The sequence below is a fragment of the Colletotrichum tamarilloi genome (assembly GCF_030869305.1).
Source record: "Colletotrichum tamarilloi strain Tom-12 chromosome Unknown Scaffold_18.1, whole genome shotgun sequence".
Taxonomy (NCBI): Eukaryota; Fungi; Ascomycota; class Sordariomycetes; order Glomerellales; family Glomerellaceae; genus Colletotrichum; species Colletotrichum tamarilloi.
In genome coordinates this window covers 270,020-291,149 of record NW_026849401.1, presented here as the reverse complement: position 1 = coordinate 291,149, position 21,130 = coordinate 270,020, and the positions used below count along the sequence as shown (strand labels likewise).

The 21,130-nt window shown below is 54.1% G+C and overlaps 10 protein-coding genes across 10 annotated transcripts; 5 read left to right on the top strand and 5 right to left on the bottom strand.

The window, feature by feature from the left end:
- Positions 1-204: 204 nt before the first annotated feature.
- On the top strand, positions 205-531 carry CTAM01_06513 (proclavaminate amidinohydrolase; the record flags this gene model as incomplete). The annotated part of the gene is made up of 1 exon (XM_060522540.1): positions 205-531. The coding sequence occupies one exon, from the start codon at positions 205-207 to the stop codon at positions 529-531; it is 327 nt and encodes a 108-aa protein (XP_060382799.1).
- Positions 532-850: 319 nt separating this feature from the next.
- Positions 851-1,809, top strand: CTAM01_06512 (proclavaminate amidinohydrolase; the record flags this gene model as incomplete). The annotated part of the gene is made up of 6 exons (XM_060522539.1): positions 851-1,019; positions 1,071-1,094; positions 1,161-1,182; positions 1,238-1,280; positions 1,335-1,560; positions 1,607-1,809. 6 exons carry the CDS (start codon positions 851-853, stop codon positions 1,807-1,809), a joined length of 687 nt encoding a protein of 228 aa, XP_060382798.1.
- Positions 1,810-2,472: 663 nt separating this feature from the next.
- On the top strand, positions 2,473-4,476 carry CTAM01_06511 (uncharacterized protein; the record flags this gene model as incomplete). The annotated part of the gene is made up of 1 exon (XM_060522538.1): positions 2,473-4,476. One exon carries the CDS (start codon positions 2,473-2,475, stop codon positions 4,474-4,476), a length of 2,004 nt encoding a protein of 667 aa, XP_060382797.1.
- A 318-nt stretch (positions 4,477-4,794) lies between these two features.
- On the bottom strand, positions 4,795-5,728 carry CTAM01_06510 (uncharacterized protein; the record flags this gene model as incomplete). The annotated part of the gene is made up of 2 exons (XM_060522537.1): positions 4,795-4,817; positions 5,200-5,728. 2 exons carry the CDS (start codon positions 5,726-5,728, stop codon positions 4,795-4,797), a joined length of 552 nt encoding a protein of 183 aa, XP_060382796.1.
- Positions 5,729-7,391: 1,663 nt separating this feature from the next.
- CTAM01_06509 (WD repeat domain-containing protein) lies at positions 7,392-9,057 on the bottom strand (the record flags this gene model as incomplete). Its single annotated transcript, XM_060522536.1, has 2 exons — positions 7,392-7,888; positions 7,953-9,057. 2 exons carry the CDS (start codon positions 9,055-9,057, stop codon positions 7,392-7,394), a joined length of 1,602 nt encoding a protein of 533 aa, XP_060382795.1.
- Positions 9,058-9,914: 857 nt separating this feature from the next.
- On the bottom strand, positions 9,915-10,666 carry CTAM01_06508 (cornichon protein; the record flags this gene model as incomplete). Its single annotated transcript, XM_060522535.1, has 4 exons — positions 9,915-10,007; positions 10,065-10,131; positions 10,196-10,351; positions 10,566-10,666. 4 exons carry the CDS (start codon positions 10,664-10,666, stop codon positions 9,915-9,917), a joined length of 417 nt encoding a protein of 138 aa, XP_060382794.1.
- A 1,803-nt stretch (positions 10,667-12,469) lies between these two features.
- CTAM01_06507 (methionine aminopeptidase) lies at positions 12,470-13,917 on the bottom strand (the record flags this gene model as incomplete). Its single annotated transcript, XM_060522534.1, has 3 exons — positions 12,470-12,591; positions 12,685-13,231; positions 13,312-13,917. The coding sequence occupies 3 exons, from the start codon at positions 13,915-13,917 to the stop codon at positions 12,470-12,472; spliced, it is 1,275 nt and encodes a 424-aa protein (XP_060382793.1).
- A 954-nt stretch (positions 13,918-14,871) lies between these two features.
- CTAM01_06506 (kynurenine 3-monooxygenase) lies at positions 14,872-16,869 on the top strand (the record flags this gene model as incomplete). The annotated part of the gene is made up of 4 exons (XM_060522533.1): positions 14,872-14,983; positions 15,321-15,538; positions 15,608-16,024; positions 16,075-16,869. The coding sequence occupies 4 exons, from the start codon at positions 14,872-14,874 to the stop codon at positions 16,867-16,869; spliced, it is 1,542 nt and encodes a 513-aa protein (XP_060382792.1).
- Positions 16,870-17,479: 610 nt separating this feature from the next.
- Positions 17,480-18,674, bottom strand: CTAM01_06505 (aldehyde reductase; the record flags this gene model as incomplete). The annotated part of the gene is made up of 3 exons (XM_060522532.1): positions 17,480-17,920; positions 18,006-18,378; positions 18,451-18,674. 3 exons carry the CDS (start codon positions 18,672-18,674, stop codon positions 17,480-17,482), a joined length of 1,038 nt encoding a protein of 345 aa, XP_060382791.1.
- Positions 18,675-19,509: 835 nt separating this feature from the next.
- On the top strand, positions 19,510-20,701 carry CTAM01_06504 (uncharacterized protein; the record flags this gene model as incomplete). The annotated part of the gene is made up of 5 exons (XM_060522531.1): positions 19,510-19,606; positions 19,685-19,995; positions 20,060-20,170; positions 20,239-20,539; positions 20,694-20,701. 5 exons carry the CDS (start codon positions 19,510-19,512, stop codon positions 20,699-20,701), a joined length of 828 nt encoding a protein of 275 aa, XP_060382790.1.
- Between the last annotated feature and the right edge of the window lie 429 nt (positions 20,702-21,130).

The window sequence follows — 21,130 nt, the reverse complement described above, 5'->3', positions numbered from 1 at the left end:
TGGCTGATGTTGAGGGAGCTTCAGTGAGGGGTCGCGATAAGGCACAGGGGAACGAGGCCAATAAGACTATGACGTCGACCTGCCTTTTGAAGAGAGGCACGAAAACACTTTCCTTGTTCCTCTGAGGAAACATGAAATAATTTTTTCATGCTGCCGTCTCGTCAATTGCAAAGCCAATAAAGCGATTGTATTTTCATGACAACGATGTATACTTCATCGTTTTTTCCTATTTCCCTCCTGTTCCTCCATCTGCATGGCGGGGCTACTTGGAAAGTCCCCCACCAAGCATTTGACAACAACCAGTTATCTCATGGTCATCAAGTGCCATTAAGCGCAGAGAATGACGATGATCTGAATATTTATGGCGCTACATCGTTTGCCGGGCTGAGAACTTTTGCCAACTTGCCCTTCGTAGATTGCTTCTCTGACGAGAATGCGGAGGGTCATAAGTATGACATTGCGGTCTTTGGTGCGTCACACGACACGGTAACTGCAGCTCGCTTCTATATACTTTGTAGAGCCATCATTTGACCCCCAGAGTAGACTACCACTGGCCGGCCGGGAGCTCGCTTTGGTCCACCTGCCATTCGAAGCGGCAGTCAAAGAAAGTCGCCGGTAGAATGGAGCGTGTACACGGGTAACTCTTCTGCATTGGCCTCGTATTGATAGCGGTTTTCGTCTGACGAGAAATGTCCACCAGGAAGAAACCCTCTGCAAGACTGGGCGACAATTGTAGACTGCGGCGATGCCCGCCTGACTTGGCTGGACAACACGGCTTCTCTTAAGCTTTTAGACAAAGCCCACACCGTTGAGTGATGTTCTGCTGAGCTATCTCTTGGACCATGAGCTGATGAAGGAGCGAAAGGTCATTTCTGGCAGGCTAGCAGCGAACTCGTCGGTATCAATCACGCCTAGAATACTCACGCTTGGAGGAGACCACACGACGACCCTGTCTGCTTTGCGGTCGACCTACCAGCGATGGGGTCCCGTCTCAGTCATTCACTTTGACAGTCACATCGGTCAGTACTTTCCGTCAGGAGATCTTCGTACCTAGCTTATCATCCAGAAAGACACTTGGGATCCATTGGTCTTGGGTAAGTCATCCACTAAAGATTTCCGATGCTCCCCAAGTTAATACGGATCGCCTTTTCGCGCTTCAGGTGGTGGAATCTCCGACTACGCGTAAGTGAAGACAACAATACACTCACGCTCACTGCCACATTTTGACCGATAATAGAGGCCTCAACCATGGAACATTCCTTCATATTGCCCACGAAGAGGTCTGTCTGGCCAAGCCCGACGGTATTCCCCTCACGAGAAGCTAAATGGCCCAGAATCTGATCTTGAATACCTCGATCCACGCGGGTATCAGAGCCCCGTTGATCCGAAGAAAGGGTGACCTTCGCAATGACGTCCGATGTGGTTTCGAGATTGTCACCGCACGCGACTTGGATAAGCTTGGAGCCAAAGGAGTCATCTCGAAGCTTAAGGAGCGAGTCGGCGACACTCGAGTATACATCAGCGTTGATATTGACGTGCTTGATCCGGCTTTTGCGCCTGGTGAGTAGTTTAGAAAAGGCTGCAGGAAGAAAGCTGACTTTCATAGCAACTGGCACTGCCGAGCCTGGTGGCTGGTCTACGAGGGAGCTTCTTACCATACTCGATGGCCTCGAGGGACTCTCCATTGTGGGTGCTGACGTAGTTGAGGTCGCGCCCGCGTACGATAATAACGGGGAAACCACTGTCCTCGCCGCGGCCGAGATTGCTTATTCATTGATCGATCTTATGGTTGTCAAGCCTGTCCAGTAAATGTTCAATGCTGGTAGAACCATCTTTGGTGAAATGAGACGAGGCATTGGGTTTGGTTGAAAAATTCTGATCTAAGTCTGGAAGCCGGTCAGGGAAGGCACGATGGGGAGGAAACTGAAAGGGGAAGTCGCGTTGTCTGCGAGTCAAAGTGATCGATCAAATTCAGTTCTCTCACTGTGTAAGAGATATTACTGTAAATATGCTACGTGCATTGTGAGAAAGACTCGATGACTTGAGAACAATCAGACAATGATGGGAGACAATGCCTTTGATGAAATCCCACAACTTGTGTTGAATCTTTACCGCCGGCGAAATAAAAATAGGCCTTTGTGTCCTTTGACTGTGGTGAAGAAACAACTCGGGGACCCTTTGAAGAATATGTTTGGAAACCCTGAACAAGTGGACGCCTGGTCAGGCCGGGTGGTGAGGCGCCTTCTTCAAATACCCGTCTGGTCGAGTCCCGTCTCCTTTCTGTTGGCTCGTAACTTTCTCGCTCACCACACACACACACACTCACCCGCGCAAACCCACATACACACACACACTTACATACACACACTTACACAGCAATCACCCCAAACTCAGATTCCACATCGTCCTTTTCTCTACTTCACATCTCCTCCAAATCATCTCACTCAAACTCAAACTCATCCTTCCCACATTATGGCGAGTTCATCATATATCGCGCCTGAAGCCAACATGGCGCCGAGCTCCTCCTCGGAAACTGGTTTTTCAGGAGGAAGGAACGCCCTCGCTGGCCCAACTGGAGAGAATTTCAGCCAGTATCAGATTCAAATCTCCCGAAGCCCAAGCACGGAGTATGATCCGACCGGAGATGGGATCGTGGAATATTCACCTTCAGAGGACGAAGAGGAGGAAGACGACATCGACTCCTCATTCTTGTACCAAGAAAGAAGGGTTGCTGCCAGCCCATCTCCAGCAGAAAGCACACCCCCGACTGAGTACGCCGCTTCATCCAAATCCAAGACTCCAGTCAAGAAGACTCCCCTCAAGAAGACTCCCATAAAGGAGATTTCCATCAAGAGTACTCCGCCCAGCTCGCCTCCTACCAAGGTGAAGCTCGAACTCAAGGGAACGCCCCCGGCCCAAGCCCAACAATCCAAGAAGCGATATCTCACGGCCTCACCCCATAGGTCCCTCAAGAGTACATCATCAAAGCCAATCCTGGTAGACTTCCACCCTCGCAACTCCAGCCTCGAGCAGATCCAGGCCCTCAGAGCGCGCCTCGACATGGGCGAGGAACTCGTCTACAAGACCCAGGTAAGCCTCCTCCAGTGGCAAAACAACATCGAAGCCCAAGTCAAGGACCTAAAGGAAGAAATCCGCGAAACTAACATCGAGACGAAGAAGCGCCAGGACAAGCTCCAAGACCAGCAGGACCAGCTCGAGGAAAAACAAGAGGTGACCGACTCCCGCAGCGCCAGAAACGAGCGCCGCCTCGCAGAGGTCGAGATCACCATCGAGGACGTCATCGGGAAGCCTCCCAACCTGCCCGGCCTCTTCCCGCCTGGACACTCGTCGTACTTTAGTGGACCGACGAGTCCCAGCCGTCTCCCCGGAGCCTGGGGCCCCCGAAGCAGCCGCAGCTCGCGCACGTCGCGTACGGGCTCGGCGGCTCCTCTTCCCAGCATCGAGATAAGCGATGCGGTGAAGAGTATCAAGCCAACCTTGGGCGGTCGCTCCAGCTACTCAGTGGATACTGCCTCTCCCCCGGATATGTCCCCTTCAATTGGTTCCAAGAGAAAGTCTGAGGCCTTGGAGTCTGACGAGAAGGACGCCGAGGTCAGGGGAGCGAAGAAGCAGAAGAAGACGGCTAGCAAGGCCAAAAAGCAGCCGGCGAAGAAGAATACCGCCAACACAACCAAGGCCGCACCCAAGAAGACTACCACTTCGCCGCAGTCACAGAAGCGCAAGGCGGAGGAGGATCTCGAAGCGTGCGGCAAAGACACCGGAAAGAAGGACTCAGGCGATGAGGACACCCAATCTCCTGACAAGAGGCCAGCCGAGATGACTGCAAACGCTCCGCTTTACGGCGGCTGCGAGCCCATGAGCCCTTCCCCCCTTCCCAAGGAGACAGATACTGCGCCCAAGGGCCATAAGCGCAAAGCAGAAGAGGAGGTCGAAGATGACGGCAAAGGTGAGGGAAAGAAGAACCGAGACAATGAATCTAGAAAGAGGCCCATCAAGAAGGTCAAGACGGTCAAGAAGTCCGGAACCGAGCCCAAACAGGCTGTTACCACACCCAAGAAGACAGATTCAGTGCCCAAGGGTCAGAAGCGCAAGGCAGAAGAGGAAGTCGAAGAGGGCAGCAAAGATGAAGGAGAGAAGAATCAAGACGACTCGTCTGACAAGAGGCCCAACAAGAAGGTCAAGACGGCCAGGAAGTCCGACACCAAGCCCCAACAGACTGCCTCCACATCCAAGAAGACGACTACCAAGCCCAAGGGCTCGAAGAGCAAAGTAGAGAAGCCCCCCAAAGAGAACGATGGGAAGACGACGAGGGGGGATGCCAAGGAGGATATCAAGGAGGTAGAGGAGAAGCCTGTCAAAGCTCCGAGGAAGAGAACTGCCAAATCAGTCAAGCCGGCAGTGCCGGGAACCAGAACTGGCCTTCGCAGTCAGAAGAAGGAGGCTGCTCCCGCTTAGGGCGCCCGGTCCGGGGTTCTAGATTATACTATATCAGTTCGCGCCATTCTTCTTGTTGCAGAGGTCCACAGAACATTTTCAGTCAGCCGGCGTAGGTTAAGGACATTGGAATATCAGGAAGGCTGCCATCATTCTCATTGGTATTCGAGAGTGTTGGCCTCATGGATATCTGGGACTTCAGGTTAGAAGGAAGGAGGCATCATAAATTTCAAATTTCGGGACAAAATACACGAGTTGTCAAACATTGGTGACTAGCAACCTTGTGATGAATGTATCGATGATGATAAGCCAAAGTCGCTTCCATATGACCATTCTAATCTACATCAGCTTGCCCTTCATGCCTAGAGAAGCCAAGTATATCCCCAAAATATCTCAGCAAAACGCTCCAGACCCCTCCATCAGCACCAGACCCCAAGAAACCCCCAGTGTCTTCGCATCTATCGCTTAACAATCCCCAAAGGCCCTTAACATGAGCCGTCCCTCTCACGTACGCCATGGCGAATACGGCCCGGGAATGCCCTCTTCCTTCCACGAAAGGCAATCCCCATAGCCCCTTTCTCCCTGCCTCCCTCGATTCCGTCCTCGAAATCCCCATCCTCATCGCAAACAGATCGAAAAGAATCCTCGGCACAGGCGGATCAACCAACGGAACCACTCTCGCTCTTCTCTTGGCTCCATACCCAACAACACCCCTCCAGTCCCCCCTCCCCCTTCTCCGCGCACCGCTCTTCCCCATCCCCGTCCCCACCGCCTTCGCTTGCCTCCTGGACGTGATGAACCTCTGCTCCTCCCACCGCGCCCCCTCAACAACACAATAGCTCCCGCTCTCCATCTCACCCTCGTCCCACCCCTCCACCGTCTCCTCGCCCCATCTAGACCTCATCATCGACGACGTCACCGCAGCCACCGACGACCTTCCCTCCTGATCCCATCGCCCAACGGTCCTCGGACGTCTAGGATAAGGCGGCCTCGGCCTCCTCCGCCTCCTGACGTCCAGCCACCCGTCCCCGGCGTCCTTCTCCCCGCTGCCGAGTCCGTCTCTGCGGGAACGTTCGTGAGTGGTGGTATACGTCGTCGCGCACGTCGAGGAAGTATACGTCGACATCCACGACGGGGAGTTGGTATACACCGCTGCGAAACTCGGGCCTCCGGGGGGAACGGTAAGTGTGCTTTTCTGTGTTGTTGCGGTGTCTGCTGGGGCGTCGTCTGGTGGTTGTTGGAGGATGACTTCTGGGATTGCGTCTTGCGCCATCCTAAGAAAGTTTGGTGGTGGTGTTGGTGAGGGATGAAGGTAATGTGATGGATTGAAAGAAGAAGAGGAGGAGGAGGAAGATGATGAAGATGGAGACGGTGAGCGATCTGGGAAGCATGCGATTTCGAGAGACGATTTCCTCGTTCGCCGAGGACGAGTGTGAGGACCTGGCTGGTGTTGAAGCTGAAGCTGTCGCTGTCGCTCGCGGCATCGTTTACATGATGAGCGTTTCTTGCGTCTGCATTTCTCGCAGGGAACCTTGGTGTCTGGTGAGCAAGCGTTGACATCCTTGTCTGCTTCCTCTTCCTCTACGCTCTCCGTTTCCTCGGCGTCTTCTGCGCCGGGGGAGATATCCCAATAAACTGAATCCATCTTCCCTCGCCCTGGTGATTCCGTGAAATCGGGATGAAATTGCTTGTTTTTGCTGAAGCTCTCTCAATTGAATTGATCAAAGACCAGTATCATCCCACAGCAGACGTTGAAGTAAAAGAGACCATGTGATGTCTGGAATTCTCTCCACCCCCTCCGTCACCGTACGATGATACGATGTTACGATATCATCCCAAAGCAGTGAGACACGCATGCATACGGTACATAAACGTTGGGGTAACAAGGCCGCATCGGAACGCGGCCGGCCGCGTCTGACACACATACAACGTTGTCCGATTCCGGCCATCACCCCTCTCCCCAAAACTCCCCGAAACTCCCGTGTGTCTCTATCTCTCTCCTGAATTAGCGGGGGAATTTTTCTTAGTAAGAAGCGTGCGCCGCGCGTGTAGGCGAGGTTCTAACTGTTTAGTAGCTGAGCCGTCGAACTTGCGCGCACTAAGATAAGGGACGAGTAGTTGGAATATGGGCGGTCTTTTCCCCGTGTGAATACGAGACATGTGATTGAGGTAGACAGATTGCTGCTCGTATTTGGTGTACATTTGTCATAGGTGAGCTGCGATGGTGAAGGTATCGCAATCTCTCCAGCCCAGGTGTGCAGTGCAGTATGAAGCACTGCCGTGTGATACATCACCAAGACAATAAATGATCAACCTCATAGCATTGACTATTACGTATATCCACGTCTCCGCATTTCAATGGAGGAAAAATAAAAAGAAGACCCCTTCCTTTGGAGAATCAAAAGAAAAGGAAGGAAATATGAGGGGATAACATACTAAAGAGCTCACGCCCCTGCCCGGACTTGAATAGCGCGCCCCTCAGTCAACCCGGACTCCGACTTCATGGGAGTATTTTATTTTATTTATTTTAACCAATTCGACCACCTCGCACGCAGCTCGACCTAAACTCGCCGACCTAGCCGAGCGCTGCTGTGCTGGCGTGAGGAATGGGTTTGAGGGAGGTATATAGCCATGGGTGCCCAAGGGAGGAAGGAGGAAAGCGATGTCGAGGTGGGATAGAGCTACCTTGATTCGAAAAAGAAACAACCAAAAGCTGCTGGGATCGATGAGCGTTGGTGTGAACGGTGTACGTTCCAATACCAAACGAAACAGATCAAGGTTATCAAGATTGGCATTGTGAGTGATGAGACAAGTAACGGGCGATATCATTTTGATCCCCTCCCAACGCCGAGCAATGCCTACGATACAATACAAAGACCTTTCTCTCATCTAGACACAGACTGATGATATCTTCTCCTGAAGAATACGCACCTCCCTTAATCCCAATACCGAATATCCCCCTCCGCCCCAGCCGAAACAAACTTGCTCGTCTCCTGCGGATGCCACGCGACACACGTGACAGCCTGATCTCCCGCCTTGAGCTTATGATACATCTTACATGTCTTCCAGTCCCAGAAGCACACGAACCCCTGCGTATAGCCGCTCGCCAAAAACTGCCCGTCGGGGCTGACGCTGACGTCGATGGCCGTGCCGGCGTTGTTGTGGCCCCGGTACGACTTTTTGCGGTTTTGCCGGAACTTGTCGTTGGCGCCATACACAACAATCTGGTTGTCCGACGACTGGAAGGCGACGTATTTCCCGCTCGGGTGCGGCGCTGCGCGCGTCATTGGGTACATGTAGGGCTCGGCGATGTACTTGATCGGGACTGGGATGTTGTAGTCCCAGGCGCGGAGGGACTTGTCGTCTGATGTCGTCATGAAGCGGCGGCCTTCGTCGACGAATGTGATTGTGTTGATGGCGGCGAGATGGTGGTCTTGCAAGTGTTAATACATCATATTTACTCTCCGATGAAAAGGGGAAAGACCAAGGGGACTCACCATATTCTTGCACAATCTCGTTGCCGGCGCGCGTATCCCACTGCACAATCTTCTTGTCCGACATACCCGCCACAAACTCGTGAGCGTGCTCCGCCGACGGGTTAAACCGCACCACATGCGGCGTCTTGCCCGTCGAGAACCGGCTCAGACACGTGCCCGTTTCCGTGTCCCACAGCTTAATCTGCCGATCAAAGCTCGCCGACAAGAAGCGCGTGCCGTCGTTGTTGAACGTCGCGTCCGACACCGCCTTGGCGTGGCCCGAAAACGTCCGCAGCAGCGACCGCTCGTGATACACGTCCCAAATCTTGACCGTGCTGTCCGCCGAGGCAGACAACAACAAGTGTCCTGACCCGGGGAAGAACCGCAGCGCCGTGACGGCTTTCGTGTGGTCCTTCCACGCGTGGATCTGCTTCTTGGGGATGTAATTCGTCACGCTGCCGGCCTCCTTGCGCAGGTCGACGTCGAGGTCCTGCGGGACGTGCATGTACGTCCGGCCCTGGTAATCCGTCTCCTCGGCGCCGTGGAACGTTGTCGTCTCCTCGCCCATGGCCTCCACCTCCTTCCTCCGCGCCAGCGCCGCCTCGGGCGCGCGCAGCACCGTCCCACTCTCCACCACGTCGTTGTCCTCGCCATCGTCCGTTACCTCCTCGTACTCCTCGTCGCTGGCCAGCGCCTCGCCCTCGCCGACGACTTCGTACTCTTCGCGACGGTACCGCGCCCAGGGGCCCAGGTACGCACCGTCACCTTCAACGATCGTCGCGTCGCCTTTACCCTCGCGACCGGACCGTATCCGCGCGTTCTCTTCTTTCACGGCCGCGCCCGTCTGGTACTCTCGTTCGGGCCCGCCTTTCCGCTCGACGGCGCGGTGTTTGCTGCGGAAGGTGTGTTCTGAAATGTACGTCTCCTCCGCCCGGCCGGTGAGAACGTTCTTGCGCTTCAGCGTCATGGCGGATTCGTCTTTAAAGGGGTTCGCGGGGCCGACGCGCGGTCGGGCGAGGTCTTCGCCGGTGTAGGGGACGACTGCGTGATCGGGCTCGGCTTCTTGCCGCACGACGAGCGCATCCTGGGGCGCCATGTTGGGCGGGTAGTCTCCGAAGCCCGACATCTTGGGTGCTGTCGTCTCGTCCGTCGCGAGAGATTTGAACAGTGAGTGAGTGGGTTTTGTTGGTGTCGCAGAATCGCAATGTTTGGTCGCAACTGGCCGCTGGTGTTCCTGGTCGTGGCAGCAAAAAGTTGGTGTCACGTGATCTGATGTCAGGATTTGAATTTGGGGAGCTACCCTTGGGATCTGCGGTTTCCGACCTCGAAGCTCAGGTTCAAGGCGCAAACAGGCGCACGGAAAGCTTGGGCAGCTTTGGGTACCACATACACACCAAACTCACACTCAAGGGTCTCTGAAAGTAAGGTAACAGCCGCGTTGAAAAAGTTTAGTTTGGAGCAGCAAGGCAACAAGCTTCAAAGAAAGAGACATTCAGAAGATCTGTCATTACTCAATTATCGCAACCCGCCGCTCCCAGGACCAGCCGGCCTGGTAACAACATAAAGTAAACAGCTAGGTATTTGGTCTTTCGCATCGTAACCCGTCTCCCGCCCGTTTCGTTCCTTCATGCCCTCCTCCACCATGTGCTTGTGTGTCGTATTCCGTTTTCTCTTTCCCATTCATCATCATCAGAATCCAAGCAGAGACACCTATCTCTGCCCGTAACTCCGGGACACCATATCTGTCAGCTGTCGTTTCTCCTTTTGACACCCCGCATTGCTGGTATCATGACTCCCCTCCATGTCTAGCGGTTGCCCGCCCGAAACCTCTCCCTCCCTCTTGAATAGTAGCTCCGGATGGTGCATCGTTTTAGAGGATGGCAGCGCATCGGCGTGTACGTTTGGTTGGTTCTTGTCCACGTGGCATGGTCTCTATATACTGGAATCCGTCCTGTGTGTTGTGCACAGGGCAGGGTTCACCGTTTAAGAAGACTCGTCGCGGATGAGGGCGACAATCATGCTGTAGAGGTAGAAGAAGAACATGATCAGGTGGAAGCCGAGCTTCACAAATGATTCCTGCGCGAGTTTGTCAGACACGAGCTAGCTAGAGCTAAGGCGTGTTGCGGCTCTTACCTTCTTGTGGACATTCAGCTTGCGGAAGATCTCGGTAGCATCCAACAAGTGGGTGTTGTCGACAATCCTAGGGTCAAGTCAGCTTTCTCGAGTTCTGCCACCACCAGGCGAGTCACAGGGGGGGAACATACTTCTTGACATTGTAGGCTACGAGCGGCAGGTTCAGGATCAAAGGTACCCAGTATCCATTGATCAGGAACATAAAGGTCAGGAATCCATGGACGGCAGCTTCGGGGATGATGTAGGTGTTGAGGCGGTTGCAGAGGTCAATGGGGTTGATGTAGTCGCTGTAAAAGTAGGCATGTTAGCATACAATTGCAAGAGATCATGGGATGACAGCTATATCGCGTCCGCCCGCTCCGCAGCATGCAGCACGGTCTAGCCTCGAGCTCGTCTGAGCACGGAAGAAAGAAGCTGGCGTGCGCCGTGCAGCATGCCGCAGCAGCAGCAGCAGCAGCGAGGCGGGAAGGAGATGGGTGGATAAGACGAGGGATAACGTACCATTCCAGATCGCTGTACATGATGGTGAAGAAGACTTGAAGGAAGAGGTTGACGGCATTTATCAGCACCGCGAAGAGGTATAACCACGCTTCGCCGGACATCTTGACGGAAAGTTGGCAGCGTGCTGCGCTAGTTGAATACGTTTAGATGGAAAGGGAGGATAGAGAGATATGCGACAACAGCAGCTGTTTCGAGTGCAGTTGCTGTTCGTGGGTTTTTGGCGGCGTTGAAGCTTGGTTTTTGGCTCGCGAGGCTACTTGGAGCTTGTATGCGTGCGTGCGGGCAGGTGGAATGCTTCGACGTCACTGGGGTGATGTAGGAGGAGGGATGGATGAGCGCAGATGGAGCTCTGTCTCTGTGTCTGCGTATGCGGCGACGGTATCTGTAGGTAGATGGTTTGGCTGCGTGTCTAGGTGGCAAGCAGACGTGTCTCTTGGTCAGGCAGCTATGAGGTGAGAAGTTGTGCGGTTGAAAAGAGGTGGAGGATGTCCAGCACGTGGGTTGAGAGAGACAAAGTTGGAAGAGCGAGGTGAAGTGGTGAAGAGAGTTTCCGTTGGTTCGATGGTTCTTTGGTTTGGCCCGTCGGGGTAGCGTTGGGTTGCGTAGCGAGCGACAGGGAGCCACTAGTCGAGTCGTGGAAAATCGGGAGGGTGGGTTACGGGGCTTGGGAAACCTCTGATGATGAAAGAGGCTCGCTGCTCCACGCCTTGCTGTGCGATTCTTTCACCCGCGGGCACTGATTATCTTTGTTCAGGTCTCCAACAGCGCCGTGGGCCACGGGGGACTGGTCCCTCCAGGGCTCCCCTCTCTCCCCGCCAGCCCAGCCCACCTCATTCAGTCCGTGCTGCTGTTCAGTGCTGGGAGAAAGGGCTCAGATAGGCCCCCGGAAAACCCTGACGGGCTTAGCGCCAGTCCACTTTCCACCCATCTGAGACTCTGAGCTTCTGCCAGCTGCGTCAGCAATAGTACGTACCGCTTCCATTGGCATCTCCAAGCCAGCGCAATACGCAGTAAGTAAGGCAAGCTTCTTTATCATTTTGCGCTCAATACGCAAATTCTATCTCTCTATACGGCTTAGGAGAGCTCTGGGCTATGAAGAAATCCCAGATCCTGTATCGTCGTCTTACCCACCGCCAGTGGTCCAATTACCTACCTGCGCGACCCCTCTTGCACTGTTCGGTGAGGCTTGTCTGCCGGGCAAAGTGCGAAAGCGGCGGCGGGGTGGAAAGCCATCGCAACATCTCCACCGGGTGGCTGGGAAGAGCCAGGTTCAACCTCAATCCCCCTCTATCTCACCTGTCTCTCAGTAAAGGGCAATTCCAGAATCCAAGCATTGCTATCACGTGAATACCTGCCTCTGCAAGACATAATGCGAGCTTTCCACGACTTGCTGGTTTGCGCAAGTACTGTACTGCTTACGGATTGTACTGAACAGAACCGATGCGATACCGGGCATTTGATAATCGCGGGGTCGAGAAATACATACACAGTAGACCTCATCATGACGGCGATTCAGCATGTCCCCAGCACATCCCTCTGCCCATGACAGCTGTCGTCTCCAGTCGCATGGGACAGGGTACTCTGGGACCGACCATGCGCCTCTTGTGGTGGCAGACGGCTGTGGCACACTCACGTGGCGTCCTCTCAGCATAGCCAACTTTTGATCTTTTTGATATTCGACGCCCCTTGTCCCCATCGCGCCGATTGCTTTTGTTTTCATGGCACTTGATTATGGCATCACCCCCTAAACACCGTGTATGCCAGAGCAATGCCAGCTCACATATCATGCTCTCATCCCAGCGTCCGCTCGCCACGTATCCCGCCCTCTTCAATTCTCACTCAACGCCTCCCGTACTTCTACACCGTGCTCGCTTATGCCCCGTGTCCCATGCTAATGTTATCAATTATGCGGTGGTCTCCTTCTCTTCGCCGTTCGTTCCGGGCATCGGCACCTTGCCGCCAGGCGACGTGGCCGTTCTAGCTGTGAGGACCTCGACTCCGTCCTCAGTCACAAGAAGAGTGTGCTCTGTTCGTTCCTGTCAGCTGCCGTTCCGTTCTTCTTCTCAATGGCCTTCCACAGCATCGTGGAGAACATGCGCAAAACAAAAACATCACTCACCAAATTGCGCAGTCTTCTTGCCATCAATCGTCGTGCTCGTCCAGTTGTCGGGCCAAGTGACATCGCGGTACTTGCCCAGCGCAATCATGGGCTCGATAGTAAACGTCATGCCGGGCTTGCACTCTCCCACCGTCTTGTTCTTGGCGTAGTGGGGGACGTTGGGCGGGCAGTGGAACAGCGAGTTGATGCCGTGGCCACAGTACGTGCGGATGACGCTGCAGTTCCTCTCCTTTGCAATCTTTTCGATAATGTTGCCAAACTCGCGGATGAGCGTGCCGGGCTTGACGGCGGCGATGGCGGCGTCGAGGCAGTCGCGGGAAGCTTCCACGACGCGGACCGCGTCCGGGTCGGCCTTGGCGCGGTCGCCGACGTAGTACGTCTCGTTGAGGTCGCCGTGGTAGCCCTCGAAGAAGAGGGTGACGTCGATGTTGAGGATGTCGCCGTCGAGGAGCACGCGCTGGTCGGGGATACCGTGGCAGATGACCTCGTTGAGGGATGTGCATACGGACTTGGGGAAGTGGTTGTAGTTCAGGGGCGACGGATAGGCCTGCGGTTTGGTCTGGTTAGCTCCTTTGCTCCTCCTTCTCCTGCCCGACGCGCACCATATGCACCCAGAGTGAGACCTACGTTGCGCTCTATGCAGGCCTTGTGGACAATCTCGTCAATGTAATCCGTCGTGATGCCGGGCTTGACGGCGGCGGCGGCAATGTCGAGAACCTCACGCGCCAGGCGGCAGACCTTGCGCATGCCGGCGATTCCCTTGGCGTCCAGTATGTCGACCTTGTTCCTGTTCAGGATGCTTCTCGGGTACTTGGGGATACCATCTTTCCACCAGTCGGGGTGGGGGATGTGCTTGGGGACGGTACGGCGTTCGGACAGAGGGTAGACGGGTCGGAGGGGTCCGGTGAAGGGGTACGTCGGGAAGGGGTTGAATACACCTGTCTCTGGATCTGGTTTAGAGACGACCTTTGGCGGGAGGACATGGTGAAGTATACTCTGTTCAGACTTGTGCATGGACTTGTGGTTTCCCTGCGATTGGAGGTCAGCGGGAATGGTTTGTAATATGAGGCCAGTGGCAATAGCGAAATATACCCAGTTCTTCTTGAAGCAGTCCTGCGAGCAGAAGAAGCTGCCCTTGATTCCGAGCTTCAAACATGTCGGGCACTGGAGGGTGCCAGCCTCGTTGGGGCAGTCGACGCCGAGGCACATCTTCTTCGCGGGAGGTTCAGTCATGGTGGGCGGTAGTGGAGGGGTACAACAAGGAGATATGCGACTAGGTAAGTTCGAGCACGGAAGGTATTCCCTAGTGACTCGAAAAAAGAAGAGGCCAAAGATTGCTCGACGATGATCGACGAGTGGAGGAGTGAAAGAGCGTGGACCCTGGAATTGGAGCAGGGTTCGGACAGACGAGGCGGCGGCGCAGTTTCTCAAACACACGCCCTAAATTTGACGATTCGGCTACGAACGAACAAAAAGTGACCTGACGAAAGAAATATTTCCAAGCCCGTATCCGTCCCACGCTCTGTGATAGGCGCTTGTGCGTGGCTCCCCGCAGCCACCACGCTGCTCTGCAATCTGCACAGGGCAGCTGTAAGTACTTTTTTCCCACCTGCGGTTCAATCTCGGGGCTGATAACAGTGGCTATCGATAAAGGACCTCGATGTTATATCGATAAGGATAAGACATAGAAGCGATTGAGTTCCAATGTAAGCCACTCCCATCCAGATGCGCCACGGCCAGGGTCCAGGGACTTCATCCCACCTTGACTTAAGGCACCTTAGGTAAGGTAAACGACTTGCAAGAAACCTGGAATAAAGAAAAAGTTTCTGAGCGGAGCTTCCCTTGTCGGAGCTTCCGGGGAATACCCGCGAGCCGAACACCACCGAGCAGCGACCGAATCCGACTTGCGCCGCTCTGCGCTCTATGCTCAAGGCATCGGGGGGTTGGAAACACAGAGAACCTTGACCTTGGTTAAAAAAAAGTCGTTGACGCCTGTTCCCCTTCAATCCTCTCATCCGGCCGGCTTGACCCGCCCAAGGGTCGAATCATCATGCGGGTTCTCTGATTTCAGGTTCTCTCTCTCACGCCACTATTACATGCGAACCTTTCTCCAAATTCCCTCTCACATGTCTTGAAGCTGGCGAGAAAAGACACAAATAAACCAGTAAACTTATCATCCAAACAAACATGGCTAAGAACCAAAAGGTCGTCGTGGTCGGCGCCGGCCCCGTCGGCTCTTTGGCTGCGCTCTATGCAGCACAGCGCGGGTACGAGGTTGAGATCTACGAGTTGAGAGCCGGTAAGTTTGCATGTCGCTTTTCTTTTTCCGTTTGGCAAAGTCTCTTGTTCCCGCCCGGCTCAGCGCGCCGTTGAAGATCATGGATCCTGCCCCTCGTGTGCCCCACCAATTGCCGCATTCAATAGTCTTGTTTGCCATGATGTGATGTCCCGTTGGTGGATGCGATGCAGATAAGGTCGTGTTTGTTTGCTTCTCTCTCTGCCTTATCTGGGGATCCTGATCTCGGCAACTCTGTGGATTGACGCCATTATCAATCGCCAGCAACAACATAACAGCACAACTATCTACTGCTAGTTGATATGAGTTTGAATACAGACTAACAGTCACAACCATGTAGACCTCAGAGACCCCACAACAACTCTCTTAAACTTCACCCGTTCCATCAACTTGGCGCTTTCCGAGCGCGGCATCAACGCCATGCGCAATGCTGGCCAACCAAAGTTACTGGAACATGTCTTTGGCGCCACCATTCCTATGCGGGGACGCATGATCCACGGCAGGACCCCGAAAGGTGATCTGTACGAGGCTTCGCAGGACTATGATGTCCACGGTAGAGTGAGTCAACTGAGCCCGGTCTTATCCCGGATGTCAGCCATATCAACCTGACGCTGATCGTTATGCAAGGCCATCTATGCTGTGGACCGCGCCGGCTTGAACAAGCGCATGCTCGACATCCTCGAAGAGATGCCGAACGTCAAGTTCTTCTTCAGCCACAAGCTCACTGGCGCAGACTTCAAGAAGTGCAAGGCTTGGTTCGAGGACATGACGTCCGGGTCGGCTACCGGCCGCGCCAAAGAGATTGAAATTGACTTCGACTTTATGATTGGCGCCGATGGCGCGCACTCCGCCGTCAGATATCACCTGATGAAGTTTGCTCAGATGAACTACAAGCAAGAGTACATCGACACCCTTTGGTGCGAGTTCCAGATCAAGCCTGCCAAAGCTTCCTCGCTGGACAGCAAGCCGCAATTCAGAATCTCACCAAACCATCTGCACATCTGGCCTGGCAAGGAGTTTATGTTCATCGCCATACCCAGTGATGTGAGTATCTCTCGAACATGCTTCTGTACATCCGACTGACAAGATACCAGGACGGCTCCTTTACCTGCACGCTATTCCTACCTAACAATCAAACAGAGGCTCTTGAACAAGACCCGTCAAGTCTACCAGCCTTCTTTGACAAGCACTTCCCGGGTGTAACAGACCTAATTCCAGCCGAAGACCTCATCGAGTCCTTCAAGCGGAACCCCCACCTGCCCCTGATCAGCATAAAGTGCAGCCCCCACCACTACGACGCCTCCGCCGTCCTCGTCGGCGACGCCGCGCACGCAATGGTCCCCTTCTACGGTCAGGGCATGAACGCGGGCCTGGAAGACGTCCGCATCCTCTTCTCCATCCTCGACAAGCACCGCCGGCTGGCGGAGGCCCAAGCCAACGACCCGTCAGGAAGCCGAGCAGACGCCGCGGACACCTACGCGGCCGTCGCCTACCACCGCGGCGCGGCGCTGGCCGAGTACACGGCGAACCGCGTGCCCGACGCGCACTCCATCAACGACCTGGCGCTGCAAAACTACGTCGAGATGCGCGCCTCGGTGCTCTCGCCGCGCTACCGCCTGCGCAAGTGGCTGGAGGAGAAAATGTCGGTGTACGCTCCTGGGCTGGGATGGCAGACCAAGTACTCGCGTGTCAGCTTCGGCAACGAGCGATACTCTGAGGTCGTGGCCAAGAGCGACCACCAGGGCCAGGTGCTGATGAAGACTTTTGAGGCGCTGGTGTGCAGTCCGCTCGTTGTCGGGGCCGTGTTCTTGTGGTGGAAGAGGCCGCGGGTTGTTGTTGGTGCTGTGCAGGGGGTTTTGCGGTATTTGCTGCGGGCGACGGAGGCGTGAGGTGTGATGTGACGTGATGAATCCCTACTAGGAGGGTTGAATTTCTGTAGACTGTACTACCAACGTGAAGACTTCAAATACAATATACCCGCCGTATGGCTGAACTGCTCTTAATAGAAGAATCTGACAAATCACAACTTATCAGTGACCTAGCTTGACGGTGATTTACCTTCTCTCTTCATACTCTCAGGAGGGTGAACAATGTGAGAGTGAAGTTCGTCTCCAAGGTTTGCCATGTTGCGAGACTTGAAAACTAAGCGCAATCACTGGTACAGCACACTTTCAAAATTACAATCTTTGACTGTCCTGGAGGCTTCCTGCTCTCCTCTCAATGAATCACTTTGTGCTTGAGTAACCAGGGATAAGATATATCATTATTCAGAAAAACTAGGGCTTGATGTGGCAAACATCAAGACGACATCAAATCGCGCTTACAGTCTCCGATGAACATGAAGCCTTTAGCTTGACACAAATCCAGAAACAGGGGCTTCATCAGTTAAATCTAGAGGCCCTACCCATTTTTGAATTTACAATACTCTTCCAGAGTCCAGGATCTAACCGCCAACTATGGAGTAACTACGTGCATGTTTGAACTCGCCGGTGATACTAATCAGTATTCAACTCCATCCAGCCCCTTGTACAACTGCCACCTGTACTCCTCAGACGGCACATTAAATCTCGCCTTCAGATCCATCTTGGCAATCTTGTCCATGTCCTCCCCGTCCAGCAGGAAATCCGACTCGAGGTTCTCCTTAATCTGCCACTCGATGACGCTCTTGGGGATCACGGACCGTCCGCTGTTGACGCCCCACGCGAGGGCGACCTGCACGGGGGTCTTGCCGTGCTTCTTTGCGATCTCAGCGAGCGTCGGGTGGTCGATGACGCGGGCCATGTGCGAGGCCTCCTTGGACCACGAGACCTCCCGGTAGAACGAGTTTTGGTTGCCGAGGGGTGAGAAGTGCGTCATGTGGATGCCGTTTGCGCGTTGCCAGTCGACGAAGGACTTTTGTTGGAGGTAGGGGTGGAGTTCCATCTGGTGGACGGCGGGAACCTGGGTTTCGTTGTAGTTAGCTCACACTCTTATGCCCCTATTCTCATCCTCTTCTCTTCTTCTCTTGAGACTGAGTAAAACGTACCACTGATCCCTTGTCAATAAGTGTCTGCACCTCGTCTTTGCTAAAGTTGCTGACGCCAATGGCTTTGGTCTTGCCCGTCTTGAGCAGCGCCTCCATCGCCTTCCAGGTATCGACAAACGTCGTCTTGCCCATAATCATCTTGCCATCCGCGCCCTTGGGGAAGCGGTCCTCGCCCCGCTGGAACGTGCAAGGGTAGTGCATCAGGAAAAGGTCCACATAGGGGGTGTCGAGGTCCTTGAGGGAGGCGTCGAGGGCGGCCTCGACGTCGTCTGGGTGGTGCGAGTTGCACCACAGCTTGGTGCCCAAGAAGATTTCCTCGCGCGGGACGCCGCTGGCTTTGATGCCCTTGCCGACTTGGATTTCAGTGTCGTAACTGTGGGACGCAGAAACTTAGCTTCAATTTTGTCTGGTTGGTGACCAAGCTAGGATGGACAGGGATACTTACACTCTCGCGGTATCAATGTGACGGAATCCGACTTTGAGCGCCGTCTTCACGGCTTCCTCCTGCGCATCGGCGTCTTGGAACGTTCCGAAGCCAATGGCGGGAATTTTTGCGCCCGTGTTGAGCTCCCATTGCACCGAGCGAGTTGTGACGCTCCTGACTTGCTGCTTGGGCAGCGCGGCCTGCACCGCCGGCAACAGGCGAGATCTAAGCAAGTTGGCGTTCATCTTGTGATTTTTGATCTCCTCGTCTTTTGGGTATCTAGGTATGGGAATGACAAGGGAGTGGCGAGTTTAGTTGATGGAAAGAAAGCAAGATAATCTTCACGTCGACTTCTTATTACATACTCAGAGACCCTGACCGCAGATGGCAAGCAGGGGTAGCTCTTTTAGCTCAGGGATCCAAAAGTCGAGCTAGCAATTGTCACCAGCTCAAGAATTGATTTGTGTCTATGAACTTGGCATTTCGGCCGACTCGAGGGTCCCTTCTGACACGGAAGCATACCGAGAACTAGCGCAATTAGGTTATTGTACGCGCGACTCGCTATCCCGAGACCAGGAAAAGAAAGCCTCTCTTACAGCCGGAGGGATGTCCATCGTGACTGGGCGCTCGATGGTGGAGATTTCCCCGCATCCCGCATCCTAGGCTCCTCGTCTCGAGGGCAATAGCTCCAGATTTCCCCGCGATTGTGGAGAATACAAATTGAACGAGATTGGGGATGAGACGATTCTCAGTCGTCTCGAGGGATGACAATGACTGAACTGTGACTGTAGCTAAACAGAAACCTCAGACTTCGCTGCAACGTGACGAATGCCATGGTACACACCTGCACGGGGAATTGGCAGATGTGGAACTCGGCAGAGCGTGTTCGGAGATGCGGGAAACCATGTATGATGTAGCTTTTAGCTTTTAAAGCAGATGAACCCCTGGGGTTCGATATGTCACTGGTGAATTTGCGTGTAGCATCGACCGAGACAGATACCAACAAAAGTCAACTCGCGCCCTCCTTGTTGTATTATTCCAAGAGTTCAACTTGAAGCCGATAACTTTGAAGCATTCACCATGGCACCTTCAGCAGTTGAGACGGGAGCAGCAGCCGTTGACCCCAAGGCCGTCAACGTCCAACCCATCTTGACACTCTCCGGAAAAGTTATCGCAGGTAAGCCATCATCATCAAGCCTCCTTTGCAACAACAAAAGATCGACTTGGCCATTTTACTCATAACCACCCTCCCTAGTAACCGGCGCAAACCGCGGCATCGGCCTCGGCGTCGCAGAATGCTGCCTCCTCAACAACGCAGCAAAGGTCTACTCCATCGACCTCGCCGAGCCCGGTGACGAGTTCGCCGCGGCGTCGAAGCAGTTCCCCGGCCGCCTCTTCTCGATCTCAGCAAACGTCACCGACGAGGCGAGCATCACGGCCGCCATTGACAAGATTGTCGAGGAGGCCGGCGCGATCCACGGTGTCGTCTGCAACGCTGGCCGGACGAACCACAAGGCCGCGCTTGATTTCACAAAGGAGGAGATTGAGTCGTTGTTTGGTGTCAACGTATGTTTGAGGAGGTACACTTATGAAGGGAATGGGATGTGTGTGCTGACGATGGAATGATTAGTTGTTTGGTGCCTTTTACACTGCCAGAGCGGCGGCAAGAGCTTTCATCAAGCTGAACATCAAGGGCTCAGTGGTGTTCACGGCCTCCATGGCTTCTTACCGCCCCAACAAGGTATGCTACAACTCTTGATTCCGTTGAAGCAGAAGCAAATGAGCACATACTGACTGACTTACGCGCAGCGCGTCCCATCGGCACCATACGGCGCCTCGAAGGCTGGCGTCCGCAATATGGCGCACACGCTCGCCATGGAGTGGGCAAAGTACGGCATCCGCGTTAACAGCGTCTCGCCCGGTCTCGTCAACACGGCCATGACCTACTGGGTGCCGCAGCAGCCGGACTGGGAGCAGCAACTCAAGTACTACGGCGGTATGCCACGTTTGGCCGAGGTCCAGGAGCTCGGTGGCGCATACGTTTACCTTTTGAGCGACGCTGCGAGCTATACGACGTCGATTGATATCCCCGTAAACGGTGTCATTGGAAGTAAGTTGAGACCCCGGGATTATGCTTTGGAGAAGGGGAAAATTTGCTGACAATGATACTAGTCTGCTAAATGAATGTGATGAAGAATGACCATGATGTCGAAGGAAAGTATGTAAAGAAAGTCATTGCAAATTGTGCTACTGTAACCACTTAGCCTTTTAAGAATAGAAGATATAATGAGCTTTGATCAATCAGTGCTGTATGGGATCTTGATTGAGCCTGGCAATCTTTTGTTTTGTACTTGGAGGATCTTCAATTTACCCTTTGCTTGAATGTCACAAAAGGGACCAGATTCAGTATTGCGTCAATGGCCCTGAACAGCATGCCTTTCACATGATTGCGGCTCAAGATGTTCGATAGCCAGGCTGAGTAATTATCCATACTCAACTTCCTTTCCGAGCCCCGTGCTGCCCAAGATGTGTCCAAGCTTTAGAGACCTCGAGGGGTAAGAAATACGTTGTGGTCTCAGACCTTCTCCAAGCGTCACGGACCCAAGCCCTATGAGACCTTGAAGATGGCTGCGAGGATGAGCACGGATTCTTGTCGATCTGGGCGTGGGGGTTTGTCGTCCCTCGCGTGAGTCGCGTCGGG